Raw genomic sequence first — 26,681 nt, forward strand, 5'->3', positions numbered from 1 at the left:
ACAGTAAGTCATCATGAAAAGGACATTCCCCCAGAGAGGAAAACAGGAAACAAAATGAGAATCTATGAGGTAAAGATGACAGAATGCAGCACTGGCTGAAGTTCTCCAAAGAGCAACACTGGGCAGTCACAGGGGCAGCAAATGAGAGCTCAGGCAAAATAAGGAGATCACCAACGCAACATGCAAGAGAGAATGCATGAACTGCAGCAAGATGAAACCTCGGCCAGAGGGGAATGGCAGGGAAGGACAGCAGACAGATCCCAGTTTTCTCAAAGAAGCCCTGAAAACCACCACCTTCTTCACTGCCATCATGCCATCCCTACTCTGGCAGCACAGCAGTTTTCCTGCTACTCCTCACCAAACGCAGAGCATCTCCACATACACATCCCTTCAATCATGCCAGTCGCTCAGAGAACAAGTGATTAACCCTCTGCTGAGATCATGTGGGGAGGATGAAAAATACAAAGATGACAGTTTAAGGATGTTTAAAAACAGTTTAAAATGCATCAAATCTAAATGTCTTCTCAAGAAATAACAAAGGGCAAAGAGTCACATGCAAGTCAGTTCCAAGTGTTTACCTTTTTAATTCTTTTTACTTAAAAACGTTGACTGTAGGACAAAAGATTCATTTTATAAAGCTCTCTGAAATAATGGATTCATTTATGTCCAAAAAAGCACAGAACTGTCATTCAGGAACACCTGTGGCCCACACTGTGCAAGCAACAGGAGGTGTATAAGGTTTACACTTGAGCTTGGGAACATGAATCACACTTGCACATGCAAGAGGGATTGTTCATGTTGTCTTTAGGTCACAAATGGAGAACTGGCATCTCACGAGGTCCACACGGCTATGCTATATTGAGAAAATGGCTTGCAGGGGAAAAACCGCTAACAGGTGAAGCCCATGCCATTGCTCAGTGTGGGGAAAGGCTGTGACTGCTCTCCACTCCTCGGCCAGCTAGCACCAAACAGCTGGAGGAGAAGCAGCTCTCCTGGCCCACGCAGCCAGGGTCAGGCAGCACTGACTGGGGCCAGGGGCAGCCAGGAGGAGGCTTCCCCTCTTCCCTCCTGAAGTATTTGTGGAATATTAACAACACGTATGGTTTTTGTTTATTTTATTTCTCATCTCCAGATGTAAAGATTTGGCGGCTAACTTCCTACTAGGCCCCCTCACACTCAGGTAACCTAAAAGGAGCAGAACCACAACTCCATTTCTCCTTATTGCCCTAACATTTAACAGCACGGTTATACAGCTGTACACGAGACCACCAGGTGCAGCAGGCACAAATACATTTGTCAAGATATATTCCTTCTGTGCAGTAACGGAATGGGAGTAGAGACTCTGGATCACAGTTTCCTGCACTAGTTTCGCATACAGTCCAACACAGTTTCATTTTTTCTGTGGGTCAGATGAAGCTCCACCAAAAATCCATTCTCAGAGGTATTTAATAGTGTCCCAGAAACACGAGACACAACGTAATATTACAGATTTTTACCTCTGAAGTGCACTGCTCGGTGGCAGCCTATCATTATCTCTGCAATTTGCAGTGACACGATAGCGGCCTTTGGACTGAATTTACAGTATTACCTTAGGTCCATCAGCTATAAATGAGGTGAGGATGTTACAGCTTAGAAGTACACCTATCAGAATGTCACAGGCACATTTTGCAAAGGTAAACCTAGGGGACATGTAGCTGTACAACTGTACGCAACCATACAAGATCCTGAACTTTGCAACGGGCTTATAAAAATCGTCACAAAACTTAAGTACATTAATTATTGGATTATAATGCAACAAAGCAAGATGAGTACATGCTGCCAACACAAAGCAGATAAAGACCAAAAAAAAAGCATACGCAATTCTGGAATTCACCGGATGATAAATTTCCAAAGATAAAATGAGACAAGCATGCCAAGTCTGACCAGCCCAACACCCTGTCTCCATGTTCACTGCAACAGCACATGTACTAAAATAGCAATAATAAAAGATTAGCACAGCCTTTTCATGAATACACATTCCTGAATAAGAAACAAAAGGAAGAAGCCAGCGTGTAACATTTTCTTTAATACTTTCCCAGGCTGCAGCAGTGTAAGATCAGGAACTTCCAGCACACAGGTGGTACAGCTGTTCTTAACACCTCTTAATGGATTTTCCTTCCATTTTGTCCCACTACTTTTTTAAACCACGTCCAATCATTTAACACTAACAACATACAGCAGCAAGCAGTTCCTCTGTTTAACTGCAAGGACCCATCTTCCATTTGTTCTGAGTTTGCTTCCTTGTAGTTTCACTTACTGCTCCAAAGCTCCTGCGGTACAAGAGATGGGAACAACCTATTCTGAAGGCAGAAATGTCAGCAGCACCTCAGCTATCTACGGGATTAAAGAAGGATCCTAAGATTCAGAAAACTAGGATCTTGCACAGCATTTAAATGGAAGCAGAAGTGTCCAAACTGAATTACTACTTTTAAGATGGGGACATTTCACAAATGTAATGAGATCTGTTACACAACTGCCTGCAACATGAAGGGGTAGGCTTCAAAAGCAGCTGGAAACTCTCATATAAACCTACATATTCTTTGTGTTCTCTCTAAAAGACTCTGCACAGGCTTTCTGAAAGCAATTTCTGAGTGTGACAGGCCAATACCAATTACTTACTATAAAGAGCTAAACTGAAAAAAGGGGCTTATGTCCTTCAGGCTCTTCTGGATTACAGTCTTTGGGAAAGCTTGAGTACATACAAGACTGAACCAACTTCTTCAGATTTTGAACTATGGCATCCCTACTGTCCAGAGAAGAGGCAAATACATTGTCTTTAAGTGGAGAGTGTTAAATGCAGACCCAAAAACCAGAGACAATATTTGAAACCTGGCCAGCCTCAACAATATAAATACATGTGGGATTCAGCGTTTGGATTCTCTCTAGAGAATCTTGATTTGAAAATATTCATGAATGAAGGAATGCCTTTTTTTTTTTTTTTACCAGATTTTTTAATTTATTAAGAACCAAGCCCACCTGTTGTGGTCTTTCAGATTATGTTTTGGTTTTAATTCTAGCATTACTTGAACAAGACAAGTACTAACACTGCAGGTATGTCAGTCTCTGCTAACATAACTGAAGCTTCCCAGCCTTATACAAACTAGCTTTGCTTTACACAAAGCTAACCGCTCTTCAAAGCTCATTTGTGATACAATTTTCTTGGAGAAATTTTAGTTTAGCAACACCCAAAAAAGAAAAATGAAGGAGTAAAAGAGCATGAACATTCGCAGAATGTCATCACCATTACATGATCTGTGATGTGCTTCCAAAACTTTATGTAAAAACATCAAAAGTTTTTGAAGCAAGAAATTAAACAGCTATTCATAACTTTCTGCTAACAAGCAACTTGCACAGAAGGAAAAAAATGAGATTGGATATCACTTTTTAAGTAACTTCCGATGTCTTTTGCCCGACATGCACTGCCACCCATAGCATGGTACCAACTGAATGAGCAGCTCTCATCTCAAGAGCTAACACAAATGCTACATGAAAAACAGGCATTCAGGAATCACTCACAGCAGCTACATTAGAAAGGATATTTTAAAAAGTTTTATAATGCTAGGCTTCCTTCTCAAGTCTTCTAAAAGCACTCTGTTCCAAGTAATTGTTCACAGCATTTTTTCCCCAGACATTTCCCCCACTTGCATTCAAATGGGTAGAAGCACGGAGCCTGCTTTCTGCTGCATCATTCACCCAACTGGTAGGCTTCTAACTCTGACTTACTTCTTTCCAAAATACCCATAAATAGCCCCTCTATCACCTATTGTATTGAAGCGTTCTTAGTTCTCAAAAAAGTGTCTGATAATTTTTCTCTCCAAAATAAAAATGTTTTCAACAAGATCAGAGGCACCTGATAAATGAAGAAACGGATCCAGCAAAATGCAGCAGGCAGTTGGATTCTGCTGTGATTTTTGTCCAGGACTCGGTACTTGATCAAGCAATTCACCCATTTTTTACCCATTTTCATTAACCCAAGTCTGAATCTCTGTGCTGTCTCTGCAGATCACTGGAACGGTATTTTAAATTTGAGTAGTGCTATTTTCAGTATTCACATCCTAATGCTACTGCTTGCTTTCACTATCAAAAAGCTATCGCTGTCTAAAGCTATACTTGTATCATGATCTATCTATAATGAAAGCTACAGATAGTGATAAACTCCACGCAAATAACGACAGTGATATCTGAAAATGCAATATTCCTTTTAAACAAAAACTGTAGCTCTAGGTCAGTGAAACAGGTTTTAATAGCGCCAAGCTAAGTATAAAACCACTCAGTGAAAAAACCTTCGTCAATGAAATTTAACGCACAGTTGGTTAGCAAGTACGATCTTGCATGAGGCCTTCCAGAACGATTAGAGCAACCAAATAACGTCCTGAAAACAGGAAATGCATGCAACCGCAGTCCTGTCCACAAAGATCTGACAGCAGTTACTGGGAAGCTGCTATTAGTACTCTAGCTGCGTAAGGGGTAGCTGTCCTCTACAGTCAAGGTATTAAGCAAAAAAAAAAAAAAAAAAAAAAAAAAAAGTTATGTTAGGTGTGATACTTTCCCTTGAGAAGCGTTGTCAGCCTGACTGCTGATATGATCAAATGAAAAAACACTTAGATGCCTCAAGAAAGCCACTATGATTTATTTAGCACTGCCATGCAGAGGCAGAAGCGATGCTCGGGGACACCTAAGCCACTGTGACCATCAGCAGTTGCCTACGACGAGGGTGACAAGCAACTCGCAAAGTTGGTATGGGAGAGGTAAATTGCTGGGTATGGGAAAAAAAAAGTTCATGAAAAAGCAGAGCATACAGCCTTCCTGGTGGAAAGCAGCCTGAAACCTGAACCACAGGAATGCCACGGGCAGCTCCTCTTTAGCTGCAGACAGTAGGAAAATGAGCACGCACACGTTACAGGCGTGGGAAGGAGGGGACGTCACTCACTGAAGTCAGAGCTAAAGTTATGTCCATGGGTACAACAATTTCATTTCCCAGTTTCGAAAGTCTTGTTAGACCAGTCTGGAAGGACACAAAACACCACAGGGCAAAGTTAACTGCATAAACCAAGATTTTTGCTGTTAACACTGAATTTACAGGGGAGGGACAAAAGAAATAATCCTATTATGACAATCTAAGTATTCCAGAGAGACTGCATACAGCAAAGCTGTCAGTAGTTAAAGGATACTATGTGATTCTCAAGCATCCATCCTCTCCCTTCCAAGAACTCTGCAATAGTTTCAACTGACTCATGAGTTGTGTATTCAATCCCCCCCCCCCCCCAAAGCTATGCTTGAATCGAAACATTTCCAGAACTCATTTACAACCCATAGCACTCGCCAACCCCGTGACCTTACAAGCCAGATGCAACTAACTGGTCAGTTTATACCTGACATACAAGTTTGCAGGTGTGGCAAAAAAAAAAAAAAAAGTATCACATACTGCTCTGCTATAATAGGAAGTTTGCAATTTAGAACAAAAAAAAAAAGCCACTACAAGGTTTATTTCTTTGCCCCAGATTAGCATTACAAGCCTTCTCTGTCCTGTGATCTCCTCTCCTTCCTCCATCACACTGCCTGAAGGAAGCAAAACCTTTCACATTTCAGACAAATACATGTAAGAGTGCACAATTAATGGGGAAATTTAAGTCCCAAACGTGGGCTACTTCCCAAATTCTTGGGAGACCCTCCCTCCATTGGTTACAGTGGTTTTAAGCAAGTAAGAAAAGGTAAGCATGCATCTTCTGCCCTTTGTTCCCTCCACCCATGCAAGTCAAACGCTCTTCTTACTTTTCATTCCATAAAGTAAATGCAAATCCACTTCCAAGGCCTAGAACTGCTACAGGCAACAGCCCAGCTCACTGAGATGGCTCTGGGTAACGCTACCTGTTCGGCTTCCGGAATGGTTCACATCTACTTAGGAGGACACAAGCTCACACTTCACTCACTGAGGACTTAGGGCACAAGCCAGACCTCCACGAGCTCGGCCACCACACTGTTCAGAAGCTGGACTCAGATCGTTTCAGGTCCTTTCCGAGTGTCCACAGCGAAACCGTCCTATTCTGGAAACCGCAGGCTTTTACATACTGCTCGTATAAAAGCAGCTGACACTAAATTCAAGATATTTCCCCATAGATAACGCAGGCTATGTGCACAGAAATAAACCACTAAGCACTTACATTCTGCATCAAGAGAAAACCATGTTGAGGATTATTCCAGACTATATGTGTATACTAAAAAGCATTATTAACACAATCAATTAGATTTTTCTTACATATTTACTTGCCATATTAGTTGAAAGACAAAGGAGTAGACTTAAAGAAGTGTGAAACACCTAATTAGTAATATTGAAAATAAATAGTTTCAAACTGTTTGTTTCTAAAATTAAGGAGTACGGGCCTTCCCCATGCCCACACCCTTTCGCATCGCTACAGGCAGGCGTAGGACCCACACCTCACACACCGCAGCACTTAGGTGACAGAGGGTTAGGTGCAAAGAGAATTTAAGATTTCACACCCCACGGAAGGGGCACGAAAAAAAAATGCAACAGCTAAGTTGATGGAGAGGTTAAGGAGGTCAACATCTCTCGTGTAACGGAGCTTTAAGCTCTAGCTGCTATTAACCAGCTGAAGAGGACTTTGTATACACAGGCCTACAGCTCCGTTCAGATGTGCAACTTCATGGGCACTTCTCTGCAGTAAATGTCAACTGGCCATGGAAACTCCACCTCTCGTGGTGTCGCTCAATCCCCTGAGCAAGCACTGTGCAGGAGGGCTTCCCAACAGGCATCCCTCTGCCAAAGTTAAGGGAATCTTCCTTTAAAGTCTATGAAGAGACCCAACCAAAGGGAAAACCAAATGCCAAGATTTTGATACATATGAAGAAAACCCAACAGTTATTTTTAACGTGTGTTTCAATGAAAGACAAGCCACCTTCACACGAAGAGCCAAAATTATTCAGAAGCAGCACTTTAAACAGTGGGATCTGGCTGTGGAAGGAGAGGCAATACCATGGTACCTGCCCCAGCCCCACTTGCTTAGGAACTCATTTCTTTAACTTCTAAACAAAATGGGAATTTCTTCTATTTAAATGACCTACCAGGTTAGCAAATATCAAGTTACATAAACGTTGCATCATCTTAAAAATGTACCAGTTGTTTAATCATGTTCTTCTATCTGCAGATCTATATAACACTCTGCATTTTTCTTACACTGCAGATTTAATCCACAGAACTGTATTTTCCAATGTTTTGTCCAGACCAAGTTTGTTTTTTTTTTTTAAAGGAACCTACTAGCTTATAATCAAAATATAGGCTGACACAGCAGTTGAAGAGTAAAGAATCTGCACACACACAGAAAAAAAAAGAGTGCCAGAATATTATTTTAAAGTTCCTTTTTAAAATTGAAACCTTCAAGTATTATAAAATGCAAAAGAAACACATATGATCATACAAATTTAACTGTCACTGCAGTTCTCACATTTCTATAATCTGCCCTTTAAAAAAAGCTTAGAAATAACTCCGTTTAAAGAGTAAAAATGTGAACAGTACTTCTAAAATAAAAAGGATTATTTATCCTAGAAGAGTTTCAAAACTGCGAAGCAACATACATTAAAAACACATTTCTCTTACACACACTTTCAGACCACGATCCTGGCAGGGAAATTTTACATGCATTAACTGGCAATCACATAACTTGCAGTGCACCTTTTATTAAGGCTCCAACAAATGTTTATTTCCTTAAAAGCTATCACTTCTGAATAGTTTTCATGTAGAGAATATTTTTGCATAACCATAGTCAATTCCTGTGCAATCATTGCACAATAAGTAAGACATTACATCGCTTTTCTGGTCATTTGAGATAACAGGTAGCAAGATCACATTGGCCTGGGCTCTAAACTACATTACTTATAACAACATTTAAGGTTGATTGGAATTCGTCGTGCTGCAGAAAACACGGAAGACACTGAAAACTGAAATTAATACAAATAATATCCCAAGAGCACAGACAGCCACAGCTACAGGCAGCATCCCTACTTGAAAAAAGTACCAGTTCTGCTCTACCAAGTTCTGCCTGCTCATGCACCACCTTGGCTCAACCTTCTGACTAGGGCAGCAGCAGAGCGCTCTTACTGGTTTTGGTTCTGGTATTGCACGTAACAGTGCAATGATGTTAAAAGAGTAACTTCTATGTAGGTACTGCCAACGTAGAGAAAATGCCTGCACAGCTATAGCAGCAGAGACTGCTGTCCAGCTGAGACTCAAGTATGCACAAAGAAGTTATCCAGATTTCACAATACACTAATTTTAAAGTTGGGGTACCAATATATACTATTCTTCACTAATTTATTATTATTATTTAGAAGAGAGAATCATTGGCAAAAAAAGTGCTAAGCAAAACAAGTGGCCTGCTTGTGAGAACACAGAATTTTTATCAGTTTCAGCAAGGGCATGACAAAGATCTGGAAAGGTTCTCCCATGCTATAGAAAATTAGTGAAAATGAAGTCATCAGAGCAGAGGTTTTTCTCCTTTCCAGCTGTCTGAAGCCTGACAGACATCAAGCCAGTCATTAATGAATTGCTTTGAAGCAGTTTGTTCCATTTTTGAGTTTTGATTCTTGAAGTGAGAAAGCCCCTGAGGAAAAAGCTGTGGAATGACCTGTAGTAGAAATTTCATTCCCCGTTTCAGTTGGTAAGTCTGCAGATCTGCTAACCCACTGCTCAGGAGGTGGTTTCCTGGTGTTAGGAAATTCCTACCTATCTGTGCTGAGTAACCGCCCCAAAATTGAGTTCTAACATACTGGAGCTAAAGTTTGACTATTAAGGAAGCTGAAGTCTAATCTCATTAACTCATATTTTATAAAGTCTAGAAGAAATTAAAACAATCTCCAAATATCAACAAGCTTTTTCTACAGAAGATCTCTGCTGCTTGCCTGGACGATCTAAAATACTTGTTATCAATAAACATAGAAATTGAAGCAGAGCAGTCAGGCAAAACCAAAAAGGGCTTTGGGGTGGGCTGTGAAACCTTCACGAGAAGCACCAAGTCCCCAGTTGTTCCTCAGTTCCACAGGTGCCGCCCGTTCCCTGAATCCCAAGAGCATCTGGTACAAAATGCCTATGCTCACCCACTTTCTCAGGAAGATCACTTATATCTAGAAATCACAATAAAAATTACCCCTTCCGTCAGTCTCCGCATCTGAGTAGCAAACGCTGGTCTAAAGAGGAGGGCATAAGCTACTCCATTCTTTCGAACTACCAAGGACTTAGATTAATTAGCAATTAAAAGTAAGTAGTACAAAAGATTCCTTTCTCACTGGGTATAATGGAGTCATCGTTTTTCTCAGATTTTTGGCCACAATGCCAGAAAGCTCTAAATTCACAACTGGCATTACAGGAAAAACATCCTACCATTCAAAAGCAAAAAACAAGCTGCCATTGGGGACGAAAATCAACCAATAAAGAAAAATACAACTTGAGATGACAGCATTTTTACTGACAGGGAACAAATAGACTGCAATATTCCTATTGCATCTTCTTCCTTAGGCAGCTCTGAATACACCTACATTCCCAGATTAACTGAAGATAACCGTCAAGATTAGTCATCACAGTCCTGACAACAATCCTAACCCTATCACGCACAATTATCTAAGGAATCCTTAAACAACCTTCCACAATTCCTTCAGCTATCCCAACGACCTCTCTGCAATAGCTTTCTAAACCACAATGTAACTTCTGCTGGGCTTTCCATTTTCTTTAATGTAATATGTGTCTCCTTTCTACGTCTTGTTCAACCGCTAATACTATTTTCAAATTATTCAGATCAAATAAACTTGAAAAGGTGCCTCATATTGATGCTGTGCGTAGAAAAAATCCCACTGGAAGAGCGAATATGGACAGTGTATAACTAATCCCAGAAAACCGCCAAATCTAATAACTTTCTTTAAGATGTGAAATTGTAGGTTAAGAGAGTCCATTTATGGTTAAAAATCAGACTTTTTGCTGCTCACTAGTTAACACAGATCCATCTGTCATCTCATTTTATGTAGGCACGAAAACTGCATTCTGCTCTGAGCATCTCATCGCAGAACCACAGAATGGGTTGGGTTGGAAGGGACCTTAAGGACCACCTGGTTCCAACCCCCTGCCATGGGCAGGGACACCTCCCACCAGCCCAGGCTGCCCAAAGCCCCGTCCAGCCTGGCCTTGAGCACCTCCAGGGATGAAGGCATCTGAAACTTCAATCCTCTCTACATGTAAACAAAAGAGGCATTAAAGCCATTTCAGCTACTCATTTCCTCCACATAGTAATGACAGTTCAGAAAGCCCTCCGTCACAATTCAGAAAGTTAACTCATGATTTGTATTACATGTGCTCCTATGCTAAGAGCACGTTTGAAGACTTTCATAAAGAGGCCAGAAGAGGCTGGCTCAGACACACATCCTTCTCACACCTTTTTCTGTTTTCATACATTTTTATTTATTTAATTTTACCAACTCTTAAGCACTGAGGAGAGGATTATGTAGTGTTCTGATCCAAAATTAGCCAAACAACAGTTTCTAACTAGGGATTTTTTTTCCAGAAATTATAGAAGTTACAGTCACACCCCTTCCTTTGAACCAAGAAAGGGAAAAAGAACAATTTCTCTTAAAAGTGAACAAAAATAAACACAAGTTTTTGTTGTTGTTTTGGTTTTTAAAAAGCACAAAAGGATCTTTAAGCCTGATCTGCTAATCTTTTTAACAGGTAACACTTCAAATCAGATGGCCCTTCAATGAGTTTGAGTCTCTGGTCTTTGAAAACTTACAATGCACAAGCGTTCATGAAATCCCAAATTCAAAGGCTTTGGCTTCCCAATAATTAAACCCAGAGAGGGTAGGAGAGTTTACAAATACACAGACAGTGACACGTTTCTGTTCACCCCACCAAGGATTAAGAGCACAAAGGTTTCAGAAACGGTGTTGTTCGTTTACCTTTAGCTACCTATCTGTAACACATCCAGCAGCTCTTTTACAGTTTACCAACCGATGTATTCCATTTCTGTACTTCTTCATTCTTCCCAATCCCATTCCACTTTTTCTTTCCTATCAGAGGCTGCTGTGACACGCTTTCTGATGTTATGTAATGGATGTTTTCCATTTTGCTTATCCTCCCACTATGCCTTGTACTCCTTCTACGCTTTGGTGCATCCTGAAGATCAGCATCACTCTCCCTTACTCAAGCTTTCAAATTCCAAACTTAAAACTATTTCTTGCCCTTTTAACATATCCACCTACACTTTCCGTACTTGCTCAGCTTTCTCCATCCTTCAAATCTGAAGGCAGCAAGGCCTTGAGAACAGACACGTGACAGTTTCTTCTTGGCCTTCATTTTCACCTCAAGGAAAAAGCAGAAGCAGCAGGTTTCTTAGCTCTTGCCCTCCTTAGGTGGTAAGGGGGGGGGGGGGGAAGGGAGGCAGCAGTAGAAGATAAAGACACAGCCAATGTTTCTGCAAAATGAGCTGCTTTGTCTACCATACATTACTTTTACATCAGAAACAGGAGAAAGCAGAGGCATGACTGTACTCAGAACTGATGGCATGTTACTTCTCGGGATTTTTCACACTCTCCCCACACCCTCCTCAACTTCTTTACGCCTATTCTGTTCTTGTTTACCCTGCTTTTAAAACCTTTTGAGGCAGGGAACAGCACCTAATTGCATAAATGCTTCCTTAAGTTAGGAGTAACAGTTAGATGGTAGCCAGGACCAAGTTTTAGGTAGTTGCAGAAGAGACTAAATATAAATATCCTGTAATTTCTATTGCTTTGCCACCACCACCACCCCATTTTGTCTGCATCACCATGTCACTTATTTAATTTATTGGTTTCCCACTCTTACTGAACCTTCCTTTTCAACCTCTCTTCCAGTCCCTTTCTTTCACTGCAAACCTCTTGTTTTTGTTGTAACATTATATTCTTCTTGAAAAACCTTCCCAGAAGGCTGGGCTCACTCCATCCTTCCTCTCCAAAAGGAACATAATCCCAGCGACTTGTGCTTCCCTTAAGAAATGGAGAGACCAATCCTTTTGGCCTCAGCACGTTTTACAAACATCCCTTCCAGAGACAGCCTCACACTAAGAGGGATGCATACCAGGTAGGCTCTCAAATCTCTCTTATTACAAAAACGCACCCTTTTTTGAGTCTGCACTATGAACTGTACTGGTGCTTAAAAATAAGGGGTTTCCCTTTTTTTTAAAAAAAAAAAAAAATTATTTTTAAAAATTATTTATTTTTACTATTTTTTTTTAATCTGAATCAGTTCTCCAGCCTGATTTACTGCACAGACCCCAAAAACGGTTTTACGAGCATATATGAGAAGCAGCACAGGGACAAAAATACACGCAGACTACTCAAAATTCTGTTGCCTACAGGAAAAATGCATAAAACTAAAGCCTTGACTTCAATTCACTATTATCCTCTACATTCTCGTGCAAGTAAGTTTTTAAATCATAAAACAGTGTTTGTGTAAAAAGTCAAAATGGCAAGTCCAATGAAAGGAGCAATATTAAAAAAAAAAGATTTATTGGCTCCATTTTAAAGGCTGTTGCACTGGAACTTTTTACTAATGCTAAAAATGATATCCTGAAATTGTTCAGAATTTTGAAATTCTTCAAATGCAACCGGAAATTTAATGAAAAGCATATCCACGAGTCAATCTGCTTCAGAACTTAGTAGCCAATCTATATTGAAAAGTGAATCATAATCCTCAAAACACCACTGCGAGAAAAGGAAATGACTTACAGCCATTTTAACAAACAACAATTAATTTAACAACTTACCACAAAGGAAATTCACGTGTAGATATATAGTGTTCTGCTTGTAATTCATAACACATTTAGTCACTCCCTTTAAAAAAAAAATCTCTTAATTATACAACTTAATTAAGCAAGCTCCTTCCACGAATGCTACGCAGCGAATGCAAGAACCGTAGAGGCAGCTATTTCATCAGAACAGCTCTGACGGCGATCCGTGCACCCTTACACTCTAAAGTGAAAGTATCTGAGCAAGGGCATTCTGCAACTCACAGACGCGCTGAAGGGACTTTTTATTCATTCACACAGTGCTCTATTTGCACAGGGAACACTTCCCCAGCATTCTTTAGATCCAGAAAATAGTATCTGGTATCAAGAATAATACCTGACCCACCCCACTCGCTGCAAAAATACCCTAGCTGACTTCAACGATGTTCCATTCAACACACTTTATTAGGCTCGAATGCAAACTCTATCAAATGGCAGGCACACAGTACTTCTGAGGGTGTCAACAGAACTAGTTCTGAAAGCAGGCTTTGAGCAGATTGGTTTTGAAAACAGACTCTCCTCGGGAGGCATTACAGCTACAAGGGTGATTTCTTTATTATGCTTATCTGCAAACCAATAACATATATAATAAAATATTTAACTCTTCTCTTACTTTACAGGACTTCTCTGGTCTGACAAACTCAGATTAGACATTAACAAACACAGTTCCTTTCCTTCCTTACAACAAAACTGCTCTGTAAGGTACCAAGATTATGCTTTCAGGTACTTCTATACAAATCCTGACAGCCTCTGTAGGGCTCCGCACAGGCCCACGGCGTTGGGCATTGTCTTGTTTGTTTAACTACAAAGAGGTACTCTGCTACTGAACAGGATTAACATTGTTAGTGCATGTAACAACGAGTCAACTGGTCCCTATAATGCTACTTGAAATTTAATGAGCATCACTTCCATTTCTAATTGTGCAGATAGATTATTGAAACGTTACATTTCAACAGAGTAGCTGGAGAACCTCGCCAGGAAGGGAGATTGCAACAAACGTAGCTTACACCAGCTGTACAGGTAAAACACAAGTCCGGTGAGAACTAAGGGACTGACATACGTACACATGCACCTACCTACCCCTAAGCAGTCAGCATGAGCACGACAACAGATCAGCTTCTGGAATTATCTGAACAGCTGCTGAAACCTGTCACCTTGCTCAGCAACGTGCTCACTTCAGACCCTCCACTCACCTGCTTAGCCCTTTGCTGCAGAAACTCATCTAACCCCCTGTTACAGCAGCAACTGGTTTTACATAACCATTTTAGTTTTCACAAATACACGTTTATTTCCATTTCAATAGGTTGAAAGTATTGCCAAATCTCCCCCGTTACCCAAAAACCCTCTCAGTTGAGGGCCAAGAACAACGATATTTTTGTTCACTAACCATGATTAACCTGAAGCCTAATTCATGAATTTGTAAGGCTGGAAACCAAAGCTTAATTTCTCCACAGAACGTAAACTTGCCTAACTCCCAGCGGGATAAAGAAAAAAAAAAAAAAAAGTGGGCCACGGCATTTAATTCTGGTACCAGGAAGTCTTGTAATAAACATTAATCACTATAAAATCACTTCATAGCCATAAGTATTTTCCATAATTCCCCTTAATATTCTCTGATTGTACAAACATAAAGAAAACAAATGGTCTACAAGCAGAGTTGCCCAAGGATTGAACATCTACTCTTTTCTAAAATGGTATGTAGAACGAGCACACAGTATGATTTTCAGATGATGCTTTCAACATTTACTTCAGAAGATATTAACACAGTATTTCTCTCTTCTTCACCATCCCTACTGTTTGCCCTGTCTATTTAACAATTAAGGCAGTAGAGCATGAATTTTCTTAGGTCTATGTATATGTGCCACTTACAGAAATGCACCACTTCAGCCTCCACAGACTAGGTAGACAAGTACTTAGAAGCTGCCATATGTAGCAACATTTATTCCATAAAAAACATGGAAAGACTGTGTAACAAAGAAAACTCTTGGTATTTGTATTCCCTAATAACAGTCTCCTGATAGAGAACATAAAGCTTACTGAAATGCAAAGACCAGTATTAAAGTTTTCCTGCAATCTTAACTGAACTTCTACAAAATCACGTTATTTGGAGAGATAAGGTCCCTGCTTACCTTTTCATTAATATATTAAAATGACAATAGTAAAATTTTAACTTTACCAGTTTTTTCCTTGCCCTCAGGAAGCAGTCACAACCCTGCACTTTAAACTTAAGAAAGAGCCAAAATGTTCAAAAATCTAAGTTTTAAGCAACAAAACCCACTATTTTAAAGAAATACACCTTAAACACCAGCTTTGAGAAGTATGAAAACATCCCAAGTGGCTCATACTTGAGCAAAAAAGTACTGTGCAATGTCCATATATATATATAAAAAGAGTTATTTTTAATACCAGATGCAATACAAATGTTGCAAGCATATAATTAAGTCTTTAAGTACCAAGATAGATAAATATCATATAGGCTGTTTTAAAATATTGCAATTTCAAAGTATAAACATGGTACAACCATGAACTGTAGAATGTGTCATCCGTTACCTTAATTGGATCCTAAAAAAACCCACCATATTAGCATGAAACACGAGCAGCATGCAGAGAAATACTGATCTTTAAAATCTGCACATCATTCCCAGCTATCCAATAGACACAGTTACAAATTCTACTTCAAATCCTTCAACTTCCAGGCACCCTCAGGAGGGGCTACGAAACCAGTTCCACCCCTAACACGATTTGCAAAACGTTAACCAACTCCAACTTGTTCCACATTAACAGCCAGTATGCTTGATAAGCAAATAAGAAATGCAGAATGCATTTTAAAAAAATAATAAATTAAAATAAAACACAGGACCAGCTGAGACAGAAATTTACAGAACCTGGAAAGGCTTCCCATTTCCTGGAATGGCTTACAAATGTCTCATGGTACCAATTCCCAGTTTCTCAATTCCCAGCACTGCCATTATGTGAGGCTAACACTATAATTACTTTTAAAGCAATTTTTCTTGGTTTTGATGAAAATAAATTAAGTCAAAATGTTTCCAAAGTAATTGAATTAAAAAATAAAAAGACTTTACCACACCTAGACTAATCTGTTAAAATGTTTTCCTGCATAATTATTTTTCAAGCAGCCTGTTACAATTAAAACTGAGGATATTTAATTATAGATTTGTAGAAAATTAACATTAATGTCAACACCGAAGGGACGAAGTCACTATATACTAATTCACACTGTCCAGAACTATTTTTAAACAAGTAACACCTACAATTATAATGAAGGTGAAAGAATATTGTTTCTGTGTGCTTATTTTGTATGCTAAATAAAAGCACAGATGATTGCTTTGTTACTTTTGTCAACATGCGTGGCCTCTGCACAAAGAAAACATGATTTTTAAAAATCAGCTGCAAAACAAAAGGTCCACAAAACCCCAAAAGGTAACAGAGACCTAGAACTGGTATATTACAAGAAACTACTTCATCTCTCTTTGTATCGACTTCGACATCAATACTGTTAAATGGAAACATGCTTCAAATTTTGTCCACAGGATATGACAAACTGATTAAGCTCAATGAATAGGAATTACCAAACATCTTAAATCCAATAAATTAGACCAACTACATCAACCTAAATCTGTATAGGAGCCAAATAATTATAGCTTATGAAACAAAGATTTGTCACTGAAAAAAGAGTCCACTTTGGCAAAACAATAGAATTAAAAAAAAAAAACAAAAAACATAATAATCAAAGGAATAAAGAGGAAAAGGAAACTGCAGTTCACTTCCAAAACAGCATGTGCTCCCCCCAAGTAATTTTCAGGTCCACCTCCCGTGAGAACAAACATCTTTCTGGGAGAAAGAGACATCAGGACACCAGCAGGGTTTTTTGCTCCTTCACATCTTGTCAACTATAGAAGTGCAACTGCGTGCACTTTCGCCTAAACGAGACCAGCTACATTGGATTTTCAGCATTTCAACTGCCTTGAAAGGAGATGTCTCTTTCAATTTCCCCTCTTTTCTACCCCAAAACCACAGTAGCTGCAAACTATTATTTTAAAGCTCTTTTTCTGCAAAACAAACAGTTTTTGACAACAGCAAGTTCTATTTCTTTGTCACAAATACTAGCAGTGCGTACACAATTACATAAAAGTTTGATTTATTTTTTTTTTTTACCGGCTTATCCCACATCCAATACACGGAGCAACAACACAGTACCGCTGACCTTTACTCAGTATCTTCAATACTCCCCATAAATATTGTATAGATCTGATGTCATATCTGCTCTTTTCATTCGTTACACCCAGCAGCAGAACACAGTTTAGTTCATTCCACTATGATCAGATATCCTGCAAAGTGAAACTACCAAAAACAGGGACTCTGGTCCACATCTGCAGTATGAACAAAACCCACAGCTACGTTAAAGCTCCGGACACGAAGCTTCCTCCATCCCTGGAAGAGATCCCGGATTTCTTTCTGTTGAACCCTGCCAGGGTGTGGCTTCACCAAGCCAGAGGTCCCCCGGCTCAGGCTCCATGCGATCTCCTGCTTGGCCTGGAAGAGCTTAAGCCAACACATCGCCTCCTGCAGAGTGAACCCCCCTAAAAACTGGGGCAGCACCTCGTGGTGTTGAGACACCGAACCCAAGTGCATGCCAAAGCCCTGCTGCTTGCACACAGGCTGGGGCAGAGAAAGGAGAGGTTCCCCAGACACTGGGGACCCAGGTTTCCGCCTCCCCCTGCCAGTCCCTAGGGACACACGCACTGCTCCCACCACCCTGACCACAGGGAAAGTGGCCAGGCATCACAACAGCCTCCCCCCCTCCCTTTCCAGAGGGTTCCACAGCAGATGTGCTGCTCCCGCCTTACGGGAAGCCCCGACACTCTTTTGCCTTTGTGGAGGACTCCTCCAGAAACATGGCTCCATGGCTTTCCTTACCTGCTAGCCTTCCACAGAAACCTCACGTTACTTTACAATGCACTGCCTTGCAGATTCCTAAATCACTCAGTTAGGATTTCATAATTATGGAGCCCAGGGTCTTTGTTAGCTGTTGTTGCTCCATGCACAAAAGGAAAGATTTCATTGCTATCCCTGCAAAACCCAGTCATTAAATGCACACATGTACGTCCACACTTTCTGTGATAAAAATGACCATTAAGTGAGATTTAAATGGTCTGCTAGAATAATTACTGCAAACCCTCCCTTGCGGTGTAGATTTTACAGAACCTATAAAGCTTCACACACACACACAAAAAAAAAAAAAAAAGATAAATGAATTGTTTGGATAACAAGCATCTCAAAAATAACAACTTTTTACTTATTGATAACAGTAATTGAAGCACTTGTGTTACAAGGAAGGAAAAGGCATGAACAAAACTGCATCTGGTTCAAGCCATGAAATTCCTCTGAAACATCTTTGCATTGAACAGTAACATTTTAATCGACTTCCTCAACAATCTACTCTTCTCAATGACAACTTTTACAAAGAACACACTTCCTAAGTCAGCATGCAATTCATAAACATCCAAAACACTGTCAGAAAACCGAGGTGGAATATCAAAATCTAGAAAAATAAATAGTATTTGCTCCATGGAGTCATACACTGACGCAGTAAGAGAAGATTCAACAGCATTCCCAGAAACATACTTCAAAAATATCAAAAAAGCTGCACAACTTCATTGACCTGACACAGACTGTAAATACTAAAACTTTAATTGACTGACATAAAAAAAAAAAAATAAAGGCATCATATGCAAGAAATAACTCAAAATCCAACGTGCTGAACTGCTGCCCGCTTTCCTTAAATTTACAGTATGCAAAATAAAACCTAACCTAGTGATGTTATGTGACAGAACCTAATTAATACGGTGCTTTTATTTTCCAGCTGGCCTCCTTAAGCTCTATCCCATACGATTCTCTGTAACGCTCCCGATAGCCTCAGCAGCACTCACTCTGCAGACCTGAGTTCTAGCCCACTAACAGTTAATGGACGTTATTTAACTGGTCTGACGTGTCACTCCCCTACCTTTTTATCTGGAAAAATACTTTAGTAGCTAACTCCAAAAATCAAACCGAAACAGCGAGGTTTGTTTTGTTGTGTTGTTGTTTTGTTTTTTAATATATAAGCACAAAGAAAAGTGTACTTGCTTTTCACCCTGTCCCTCCCCCCACGTCCTGACATTGAGCTTTTCGAATTACGCCAGAAATAAACATCCAAGCACGACGGAGGGCCTAAGCCACCGAATCCGACGCGGTATGGAGCTGGGGCTCCAGATCAACCAAGCAAAAATGAATAAAAAAAAATACGGGGGGGAGAAGGGGGAAGAAAAAATATCTCCACGTGAAAATATCAGCGCACAACACAACACAATAGGCTGAACAAAGTGTCAAACGCGGAGCTCCTGACAGGAACAAGTCGGAAAGCAGGACCCAGAGGGAACAGAGCCCCCTGCTTCGGCCGTGCGGTGCTTTCAGAGCCCAATTTTTATTATTATTATTATTTATTTTTTTTTCCTGCTGCGCGGGTGTTTTCCCAGATCCAACTCGCCGCTCCTCGGCCCCGCACAGCCTTTGTCGGCGGCTGGCGGCCCGGCAGCTCCAACGTGCTACAGGTTGATAAGGGCCGACGGCAGCTCCGCGGAGCCGGGGAGCAGCCGGGGAGGGGGGGGGGGGGCCGGAGCCAAGTCGCGGGGCGCAGCCGGGAGCTTCCCTCGGTGCTCACCGGGGGTGTGAGGAGGGGAGGAGGAGGAGGGGAGGTGCGGTGGGTGCTCCGTGCTCGGGGCGAGGCGCCTCGGTCCCCGCTGTTTGTTTCGTGTTTACCTCCCCCCCCCCTTCCCTTTCTCCTCCCTGTCCGGCCATCTTGGGCCGACGGGAGCAGCCATTACTTAACTCAATGACAGGGCCCGCAACTTTTCGCGCAGCCCTGGCGAGCCGGGACAGCGGGGAGGGAAGGAGGAGGAGGAGGAGGAGGAAGGCTGAGGGCTGTGTGTGTGTGTGTGTGTGTGTGTGTGTGAGGCAGGGGACGCAGCTCCCCGGGAGCAGCCCGCACCGCCTCCCACCGCACCGCTCCGCTCCGCTCCCCTCGCCCGGCAGCGGCTGGGACCGTCCCCGTGGCCGCCCCGTGTCCCCTCTCACGGTCTCCTCCTCACCGCTTTTTTATTATTTTATTTATTTATTTATTTTTTAATTCCCCCCCCCCCCTCAGTGCTTTAAAGCCCAACGGCCGGCGGGCAGCGCGCGCGCCGCCAACGGCCCCCGCCGCGCGGGGCCAAAATCACGAGGGAGGCTCCGGGGAGAGGCCAACGTCAGCAGCGCCTCGCGCGCGCCCTCCCCCCGCCGCCTCCTCCTCCTCCTCCTCCTCCCCCCTCTCCCTCACCGCCTCCCCCCCCCCCCTTCCCCTCTCCCTTCTCTCCCCTCTCTCCCCAGCCGCCCCCACCCCCCCGGCTCTCTCCGGCCCGGCCCGGGGCAGGACGAGCCCCGCCGGGACGCGGCTCCCACCCCCCCCCCCTCCGCCTTGAGGGGAGGTGTGTGTGGAGGGGGGGGGGGGGGGGCTGCGGATGTGGCGGTGCCCCGCGCACACGCAGCCTCGCCCGGGCCCGGTGCACACTCACGCACACTCGCACACACTCGGGGGAGCGGCCCGCTCCCTCCCTCCCCTCCCCCTCCGTTCACCCCCCCCCCCCAAGGCGGTCTCCCCTCCCCATCCATCCATCCCCGCTCGTACCTTTAACAGCAAGGCCTTCGTTCTGGCGCCATCTTCATGAAGCCTCAGAAAGCCGAAGAGGCGGCTGCGGGAGGGGAGAGAGGAGAGGAGAAGAGAGGAGAGGAGCGAGGCGTTAGCGACACACGGAGACGCGGGCCCCCCACCCCCCCCTCTCTCTCTCTCTCTCTCTCCTCTCCTCTCCCTCCCTCCCGCAGCCCAGCGCCAAGGCACGGCGCGGCCTCGGGGCCGGGCGCACACACGGGCACGGGACGAGGAGAGGAGAGAGGAGAGGAGCGGGGTGCGGAGGGGAGAGGGTCGGGCTGGGGGTGTGGGGGGGGGGAGCGCGGTCCGAGCCGGGACGCGGAGGCGGCCGGGGCGGCGTGGGGAGCGGGTACCTGTCGAGGCCGGCTAGGGCTTCCCTCTCGTCGGCTGTCAAGCTGGCGAAGTCCTCCTCGCTCTGCCCGCTCGCTTTCCCCGCCGCCATTTTCTTTTCCTCATCACCGAAAGGAGCAGCAGAGGCGGCGGCGGCGGCGGCGAGCGACACTCCGCACGATTTCATGGAAACGCAGCGTAATTAAAACCGCCGATCGCAGGCGCTTCTCTCTCTCTCTCTCCTCTCTCTCTTCTCCCCCCCCCCCCCCCCCCACCGCCGCCGCCACCACCACCTCCGCCACCACCCCTCCTCCTCCTCCTCCTCCTCCTCCTCCTCTCTCGCGAGCCCCCCGACACCCCCCAGCGCCGGGCGGGGCGGGGTGCCCGACACACGCACCACAACTTTTATTACAACAACAACAGCCGGCAGGGAGGGGGAGGGAGGGAGGGAGGGAGGGGAGGGGAGAGGGAGGGAGGCGGGGGGAAGCCCCGCTGCTCGGAGGAGGGAGGGAGGGAGGGAGGAGGGAGAGGGGGAGGGAGCCCCAGCGCTGGAGGCCAGGAGGAGGCGGAGGCAGCGGCCCAGCCGTGTTTACATCGCCGCCACCACGCCAGACGCAGGCAGCGGGGAAAGGGGAAGGGGAGCGGGGCTGCACCGTGCCGCCGCTTCGCCCCCTTCCCTCCCTCCCACCCAGCCCTCACGGGGCCGCCCCGGCAGAGTTGTGCGGCCGCGGCGCGAAGTTGCGCGAATTGTGGCCGCCGCCGAGCGCCGTGCGCCTCCTCCACCCCCCCCTCGCGCCCCGCCCCTGCCCCGCTCGGCCAATCGCCGCCTCCGCGGCGCCGCACGTGACCTTTGTTGACTTACGTCAGTCATAGCGCTCCGCCGCCGCCGCGCTACGGCCGCTTCGCAGCCCGCCCCCCCCTCGCCTCATTGGTTGGAGGAGGAGGGAGGGGGCGGGACCAAGGGGATCGGCGGCTGGTGAGAGGGCGGGCGGGCTGTCAGTCAAACGAGGGCGCCTTTAAAAGCGGAGGGAGAAGCGGAGAGGGTGGGGGGGGAGGCTTTGGGGAGCGAGGCGGGCGGAGTTGCGTAACGGGGGCTCCGTGCCGGGGCAGCGGGCCTCAGCCCCGCCGTCCTATCGCTGCCAGGCCCTCGCGTAACGCCTGAGGGGCGGGGGCCGCGCCGCCCTCCCGCTTGGCTCCGTTGGCGGGGCGTGGCCGCCTTGGCACAGGCGGCCGATAATGGCTTCCTGGAGCGGGCAGCGGGCACGGCGCTGCCTGCGGGCGGCAGCGGCGAGAGGAAGGGCGCCTCAGCCCGGCCGCGGCCGCCCCCCGTGGCTTCCCTACCGCCGTTAACCGACGGTTGGAGCGTGTGTGTGGGGGGGGGGGGGTGTCGGCCGTTGGTCGGCCGCCGCCCCGCCAACGGACGAGCGCGTGGCGAGGCGTGCAGCGCGCGCGGGCGGCGAGGGGCGGGGCCTAAAGGGGGGGGGGGGCTCGCGCCGCCCCTCCGCGGGCCTCCGTGACAGGTGGAGCGGCGCCCGGCGGCCGTCACGTGACGGGGGGGGGGAGGGAGGGCTCCCTCCCCTCCTCTCCCCTCAGAGGAGGGGCCGGGCGCTCAACGGCTGCCCTGGGGAATTGGGTTGACGAGGGCTAAGGGCGAGCTACGCAGAGGATATTCAGTAAAATTCAGGATGTTATGCTGCTTCCATCCCCTCGTTTTTAATTTTTTTTTTTAATTTAATCATCGCGTATTCGTGAGACTGACCAATATTTTGTTTGTTTTTTTTCCTCTCACAGGTGTACCAGGTAACGTTCACCTCAGTGATGTTTTCAGAGTGGCTCCTCAAGGTGTTCTCTGAAGTGTGCTGAGGCTGGCGTGACTTCCCAGCGTACTGGCTGAAGATCCGGCCAAGACAAAGTCTCGAATAGTGCAAAAGACTCGAATCAATGTGTCTGTGCTCACCCCAAAAGCAAAACCGTGTGCGCTCTTCTTTCTGATGCAATTGCAGGTAGAACAAAAAGCCACCTGAGTTCAGAAAGGTTGCCTAGCTTCATAAAATAGCCAGTAGCCAGTTGGTTAGAGTATCAATGCAAGAGGCAAGGGATCGTGTTTAAAGCTCTCTTGTTTGAGGTTGGACTCCAGATAAAGAATGAGTTACTCTTGTTTCTGGGAATGGGCCATATCCAGGTAATAGCGAAAATATTAATAAAGTTATGATCAAACATCTATCTCCAGTGTTTTGCACAGCTCCTACATCACATATTTTCTCAGCAGACTCCTGAGTCTATTAAATATTAGTTCATTTGTTAGATTTTTAGTTTTGTTTGAATCCCAACATCATCTGTGAGTCTTCAGAACCACTTTGCTGCCTTCAGTGTGGGACTTGTGGATGGATAAACCTCTGGGGCTGAGCAGTGCCCTTTGGGTCCTGCTTCTCTGTGCATCCTCACCCCCACTACACTTCCACACGATTTCTTTGTGTGTTGCTCTGCTGTGTCCAGTGTTGCTTTGTCATGCTCAACGCTTGTCCAGTCCGTTCAGCTGCAGACCAGTTTGCCAAGGAGCTCCATGTTCCAAGTTGGCGTTTGGCAGCCTTGTTCTCTGCAGCTGGGAATTGAGATGCAAGCTTGATGCTCGTTGGTACTGCTTGCGAATTAACGTTAGGTACAGCAAGCCTGAATTCTAGAATTCTCCATAAAGCCGAACACCCATCGCTGGATGTCCTGCTGAGCTGAAAGGTGGCTCTTAATGTGCAGAGGGAAGAAGGATTTAGCATCAGTGCTGGGATTTGAGCTGCCATCTCACTTGGTGTCAAGAGTAGTTCTGCTATCTCAGACATCCAGGTTCATTGGTAAATAGGACAAGCACACGGGCAGGAACTCAGTCTCAGCAAATAATTTTGTACAACATGGAACAGGGGAAGGGTTACCTCCTCCCGATCTACTTTTTCATTTTCTAATCATTACTGTTCATTTCCATCAATTCCAGCAGTCAAGTGCTTACCTTGCTGTAGTCAACTAAGGGATGAGCTGTTGGCAGATGGTGCTGATCCTAACAGGATTTTTTCACAAGCAAGAGTCCAGTAGTCTGATAAATGTTTGCCACAGAAATTCATTGTAACTGTTGATAGAAACTTGTGACCAGGAGCTTGTTTGCTACCACAAATGCTGTCCAGTGTCAGGATTGCTCCTTCTAGCAATGCACAAAGCTCCTTGCTGCAAGTGCTGAGGCCTGATCTCTTTTTGTCCTGTCTCAAGGACATCTGGGACGAGACAAAGCGTCAGTTCTGCCTGATGGAGAATGGAGGAACTGCTCTCTCTGTTCTCCTTTGACATGGTCTTGAGGTTCTTCCTGGACAAAGCAGCCATCACTGACTCGCTTTCTCAAAACCATATTCTTCACTGGATAAATCTGGTTTCATTTTCTGTGTCTGTAGGGCTCTTGCTCTCCAGAAGGGCAAAGAGGTTCTGTGCAATGCTTCAGTGGCTTTACAAAGTGCATTGAAAAGACGCATTTGCTCCATGTAGACCATCTGTATCACAGTGTTTATCCGTGGGTGTCTTTCTTCCTCTTAGTACCCGACCCCATCTCAGATGCATTCTCTGGCAACTTCAGATACACGCTTATTTCTAAGAAAACCACTTAACAAACACTGGTTGTTACTGATACACTTGGTATGACTTCCAAGTCGGGTAGCAAATTGGAACAAAATTTCATTCTCTAGTAGATACAGCTGAAATATCACATTCTCCCACAGCCTGAGACATGGCTGCTACTCACCTACAGCAAGATACATGATTTCAGCCCCTGAAAACACTGCGGTGCTTAAAGTTATTGTACGCGTTCAAGTTGGCTTTTCATCCCTGCTTTTCACATTTCTTTGCAGCTCCTAGGATAGTGAGGGTAACAGCTACCTCCTTGTAATGTTGTGTGGGAATATGAAGCAGCACAGGATGTGTGTGTGACCTCTACTGACATTGCCTTCAAAGAAAAAAAAAAAAAAAGGTCATTCAGGTGTGGAGTCAACATTATGCTTGTAAGAGCCCAGAGGACCTCTAGCTCTAAGGCAACTCCTTTTTGCAGTTCCCTGGGAGGACGGTGACAAGACAGCAGCGATCTCAGATGCGTGCGGCAAGATATGCGTGGTGAAAAACAGCGAGGAGAGAAAGAAAGCTAACCAGAAGAAGCCTCAAGATGCCATTTTGTGTCTTATAAAATATAAATCCAACACTTGTGTTATTGCTACCTTGCCAGATTCCAGTCGAGCTGCCTGAAATATGTGACTACTGGGCATATGAGGGAAAGCAGCATAAACTGATACGACCTGACAATAGGTTAGTCAGGGGAGAAGACAGTCTCTTTACTTACCCTTCCATATTCATTAGAAGTTTTTTTTCAGTATTTTTTTTCTTAGCTGCTTTTTACTTCATTTATCCCAAAGTAAAGTCAGGCCAAACTGTTTGACTCAAAATACTAATTTACATTCTTGAAATCAGGAATAAATAAATAAATTAAAAAAAAAAAAAAAAAAAAAAGCAAAAAACAAAAAACAGCCATACTTCATGTTTGTACTTTAGCAGGAGTTGCTTCGTTGTCTAGAAGTTTGTAAGAAAATTATCTACAATTTGCATGTTCCCTGTACAACCTTCAGTCGAGCTCTGATGAGAGTGGTGTGTGACGATCCGTGTTGTATTTTGACAATGGATGGTGGTTAAGAAAGTAGGGGAAGTGGATATAAACCCTTTTTGCCCCTCACCCCCCCCAAAAAAATGCACACCCAAAAAAAAATCTTTTGCTGTCTGTAAGAAAAAGCAATATATGTGCAGAAATAATTACTGAAACCTGCAAACGTTTAAGAGCAGTCTCTTCATCAACATAGTGGTAAAGAATACCTGAAAGATTTTTTTCAATAGCAGAAATACTATAAAAAAAAATTTAATAGGTTCCCAGTAAACATTGTATGGGACTAAAAGTTTCCTAATCTAGGAAATGCATCATTATCATAAGGTATTGCTTCTTTAGAAAAGTGTTTAAAGGTTAGTAATTACAAAATGCTTTGCTTATAGAGCTTAGTATTGTACTATGTCATTGCTTGAGTCATGCAGCAACTTTTATCTCTTGCCCTCTCATCCCCTTGGTTTGCTGGATTTTAGAAATCCGCATAGTATCTGAAAGGCATAATGCCTGAATTCATCTGGCACTCAAGAGGTAATTCACAGTCCCAAGGAAGGTGTAGTTTTCAGGTACGTGGTGATTTCCATCACCATGCAGTTTGTCAGCAGAAATCAAAAAATTTCCCTGGAGCAGTAGAAATTGTTCCACATGTTTAAAGAATAAACAATATGCCAACAATTCCATCTAAGCATGGAAAAGCATGAGTTTATATACAGAACCGTAACGGTATCTTGAGCTGTTTTGTAAAATACAGAGATCAGTTTTGCTGGGTGGATCCATAGCTTCTCTGCGGAAGGGCTGATGCTCTGTACCCTAGCTGGAAGACACTTAGGTTTCTCGTAGGCTTGCTCACGTCCTACCTGTGGAAGCAGCAACTTTTAGAACAGCTGCCACCACCGCTCTACGAGGTTTTTCATGCTCTGTAGCTCTCAGCTGTTAAAATAACTGGCAATTTCTGCAAATAGTTGGAGAAATAAATAGTATGGAAAAACTGAACTCGTTTAGAGGTTTCAGAGGGCAAATAGGTCACTGCCAGAGCCTGCTTCCCCAGCAAGAACTGGATTTGGCTGCCTGTGGTGTT

At 44.3% G+C, this 26,681-nt stretch overlaps 1 protein-coding gene and 1 long non-coding RNA gene across 18 annotated transcripts in view; one reads left to right on the plus strand and one right to left on the minus strand.

The window, feature by feature from the left end:
* Window positions 1–21,221, minus strand: part of KDM6A (lysine demethylase 6A) — a 150,747-nt gene extending 129,526 nt beyond the window's left edge. For 4 of the 17 annotated variants that reach the window (XM_068685671.1, XM_068685680.1, XM_068685640.1 and 1 more), the window contains exons 1-2: window positions 20,955–21,220; window positions 20,581–20,644 (exon numbers count right to left, since the gene is read on the minus strand). In XM_068685671.1, the coding sequence (XP_068541772.1) occupies window positions 20,581–20,644; window positions 20,955–21,118 (228 nt within the window). In that variant the 5' untranslated portion in view covers window positions 21,119–21,220. Of the gene's footprint in view, window positions 1–20,580; window positions 20,645–20,954 lie in introns of all 17 variants that reach the window. The other 13 variants (XM_068685731.1, XM_068685686.1, XM_068685695.1 and 10 more) reach the window with 4 other exon arrangements.
* Window positions 21,222–21,559: 338 nt separating this feature from the next.
* LOC137858275 (uncharacterized) lies at window positions 21,560–25,614 on the plus strand. The gene is made up of 2 exons (XR_011097617.1): window positions 21,560–22,287; window positions 22,723–25,614. It is a non-coding gene; the product is annotated as an uncharacterized lncRNA (long non-coding RNA).
* The last annotated feature ends 1,067 nt before the right edge of the window (window positions 25,615–26,681 follow it).

This window comes from Anas acuta, chromosome 1, assembly GCF_963932015.1.
Source record: "Anas acuta chromosome 1, bAnaAcu1.1, whole genome shotgun sequence".
In the NCBI taxonomy this organism is placed as follows: Eukaryota; Metazoa; Chordata; class Aves; order Anseriformes; family Anatidae; genus Anas; species Anas acuta.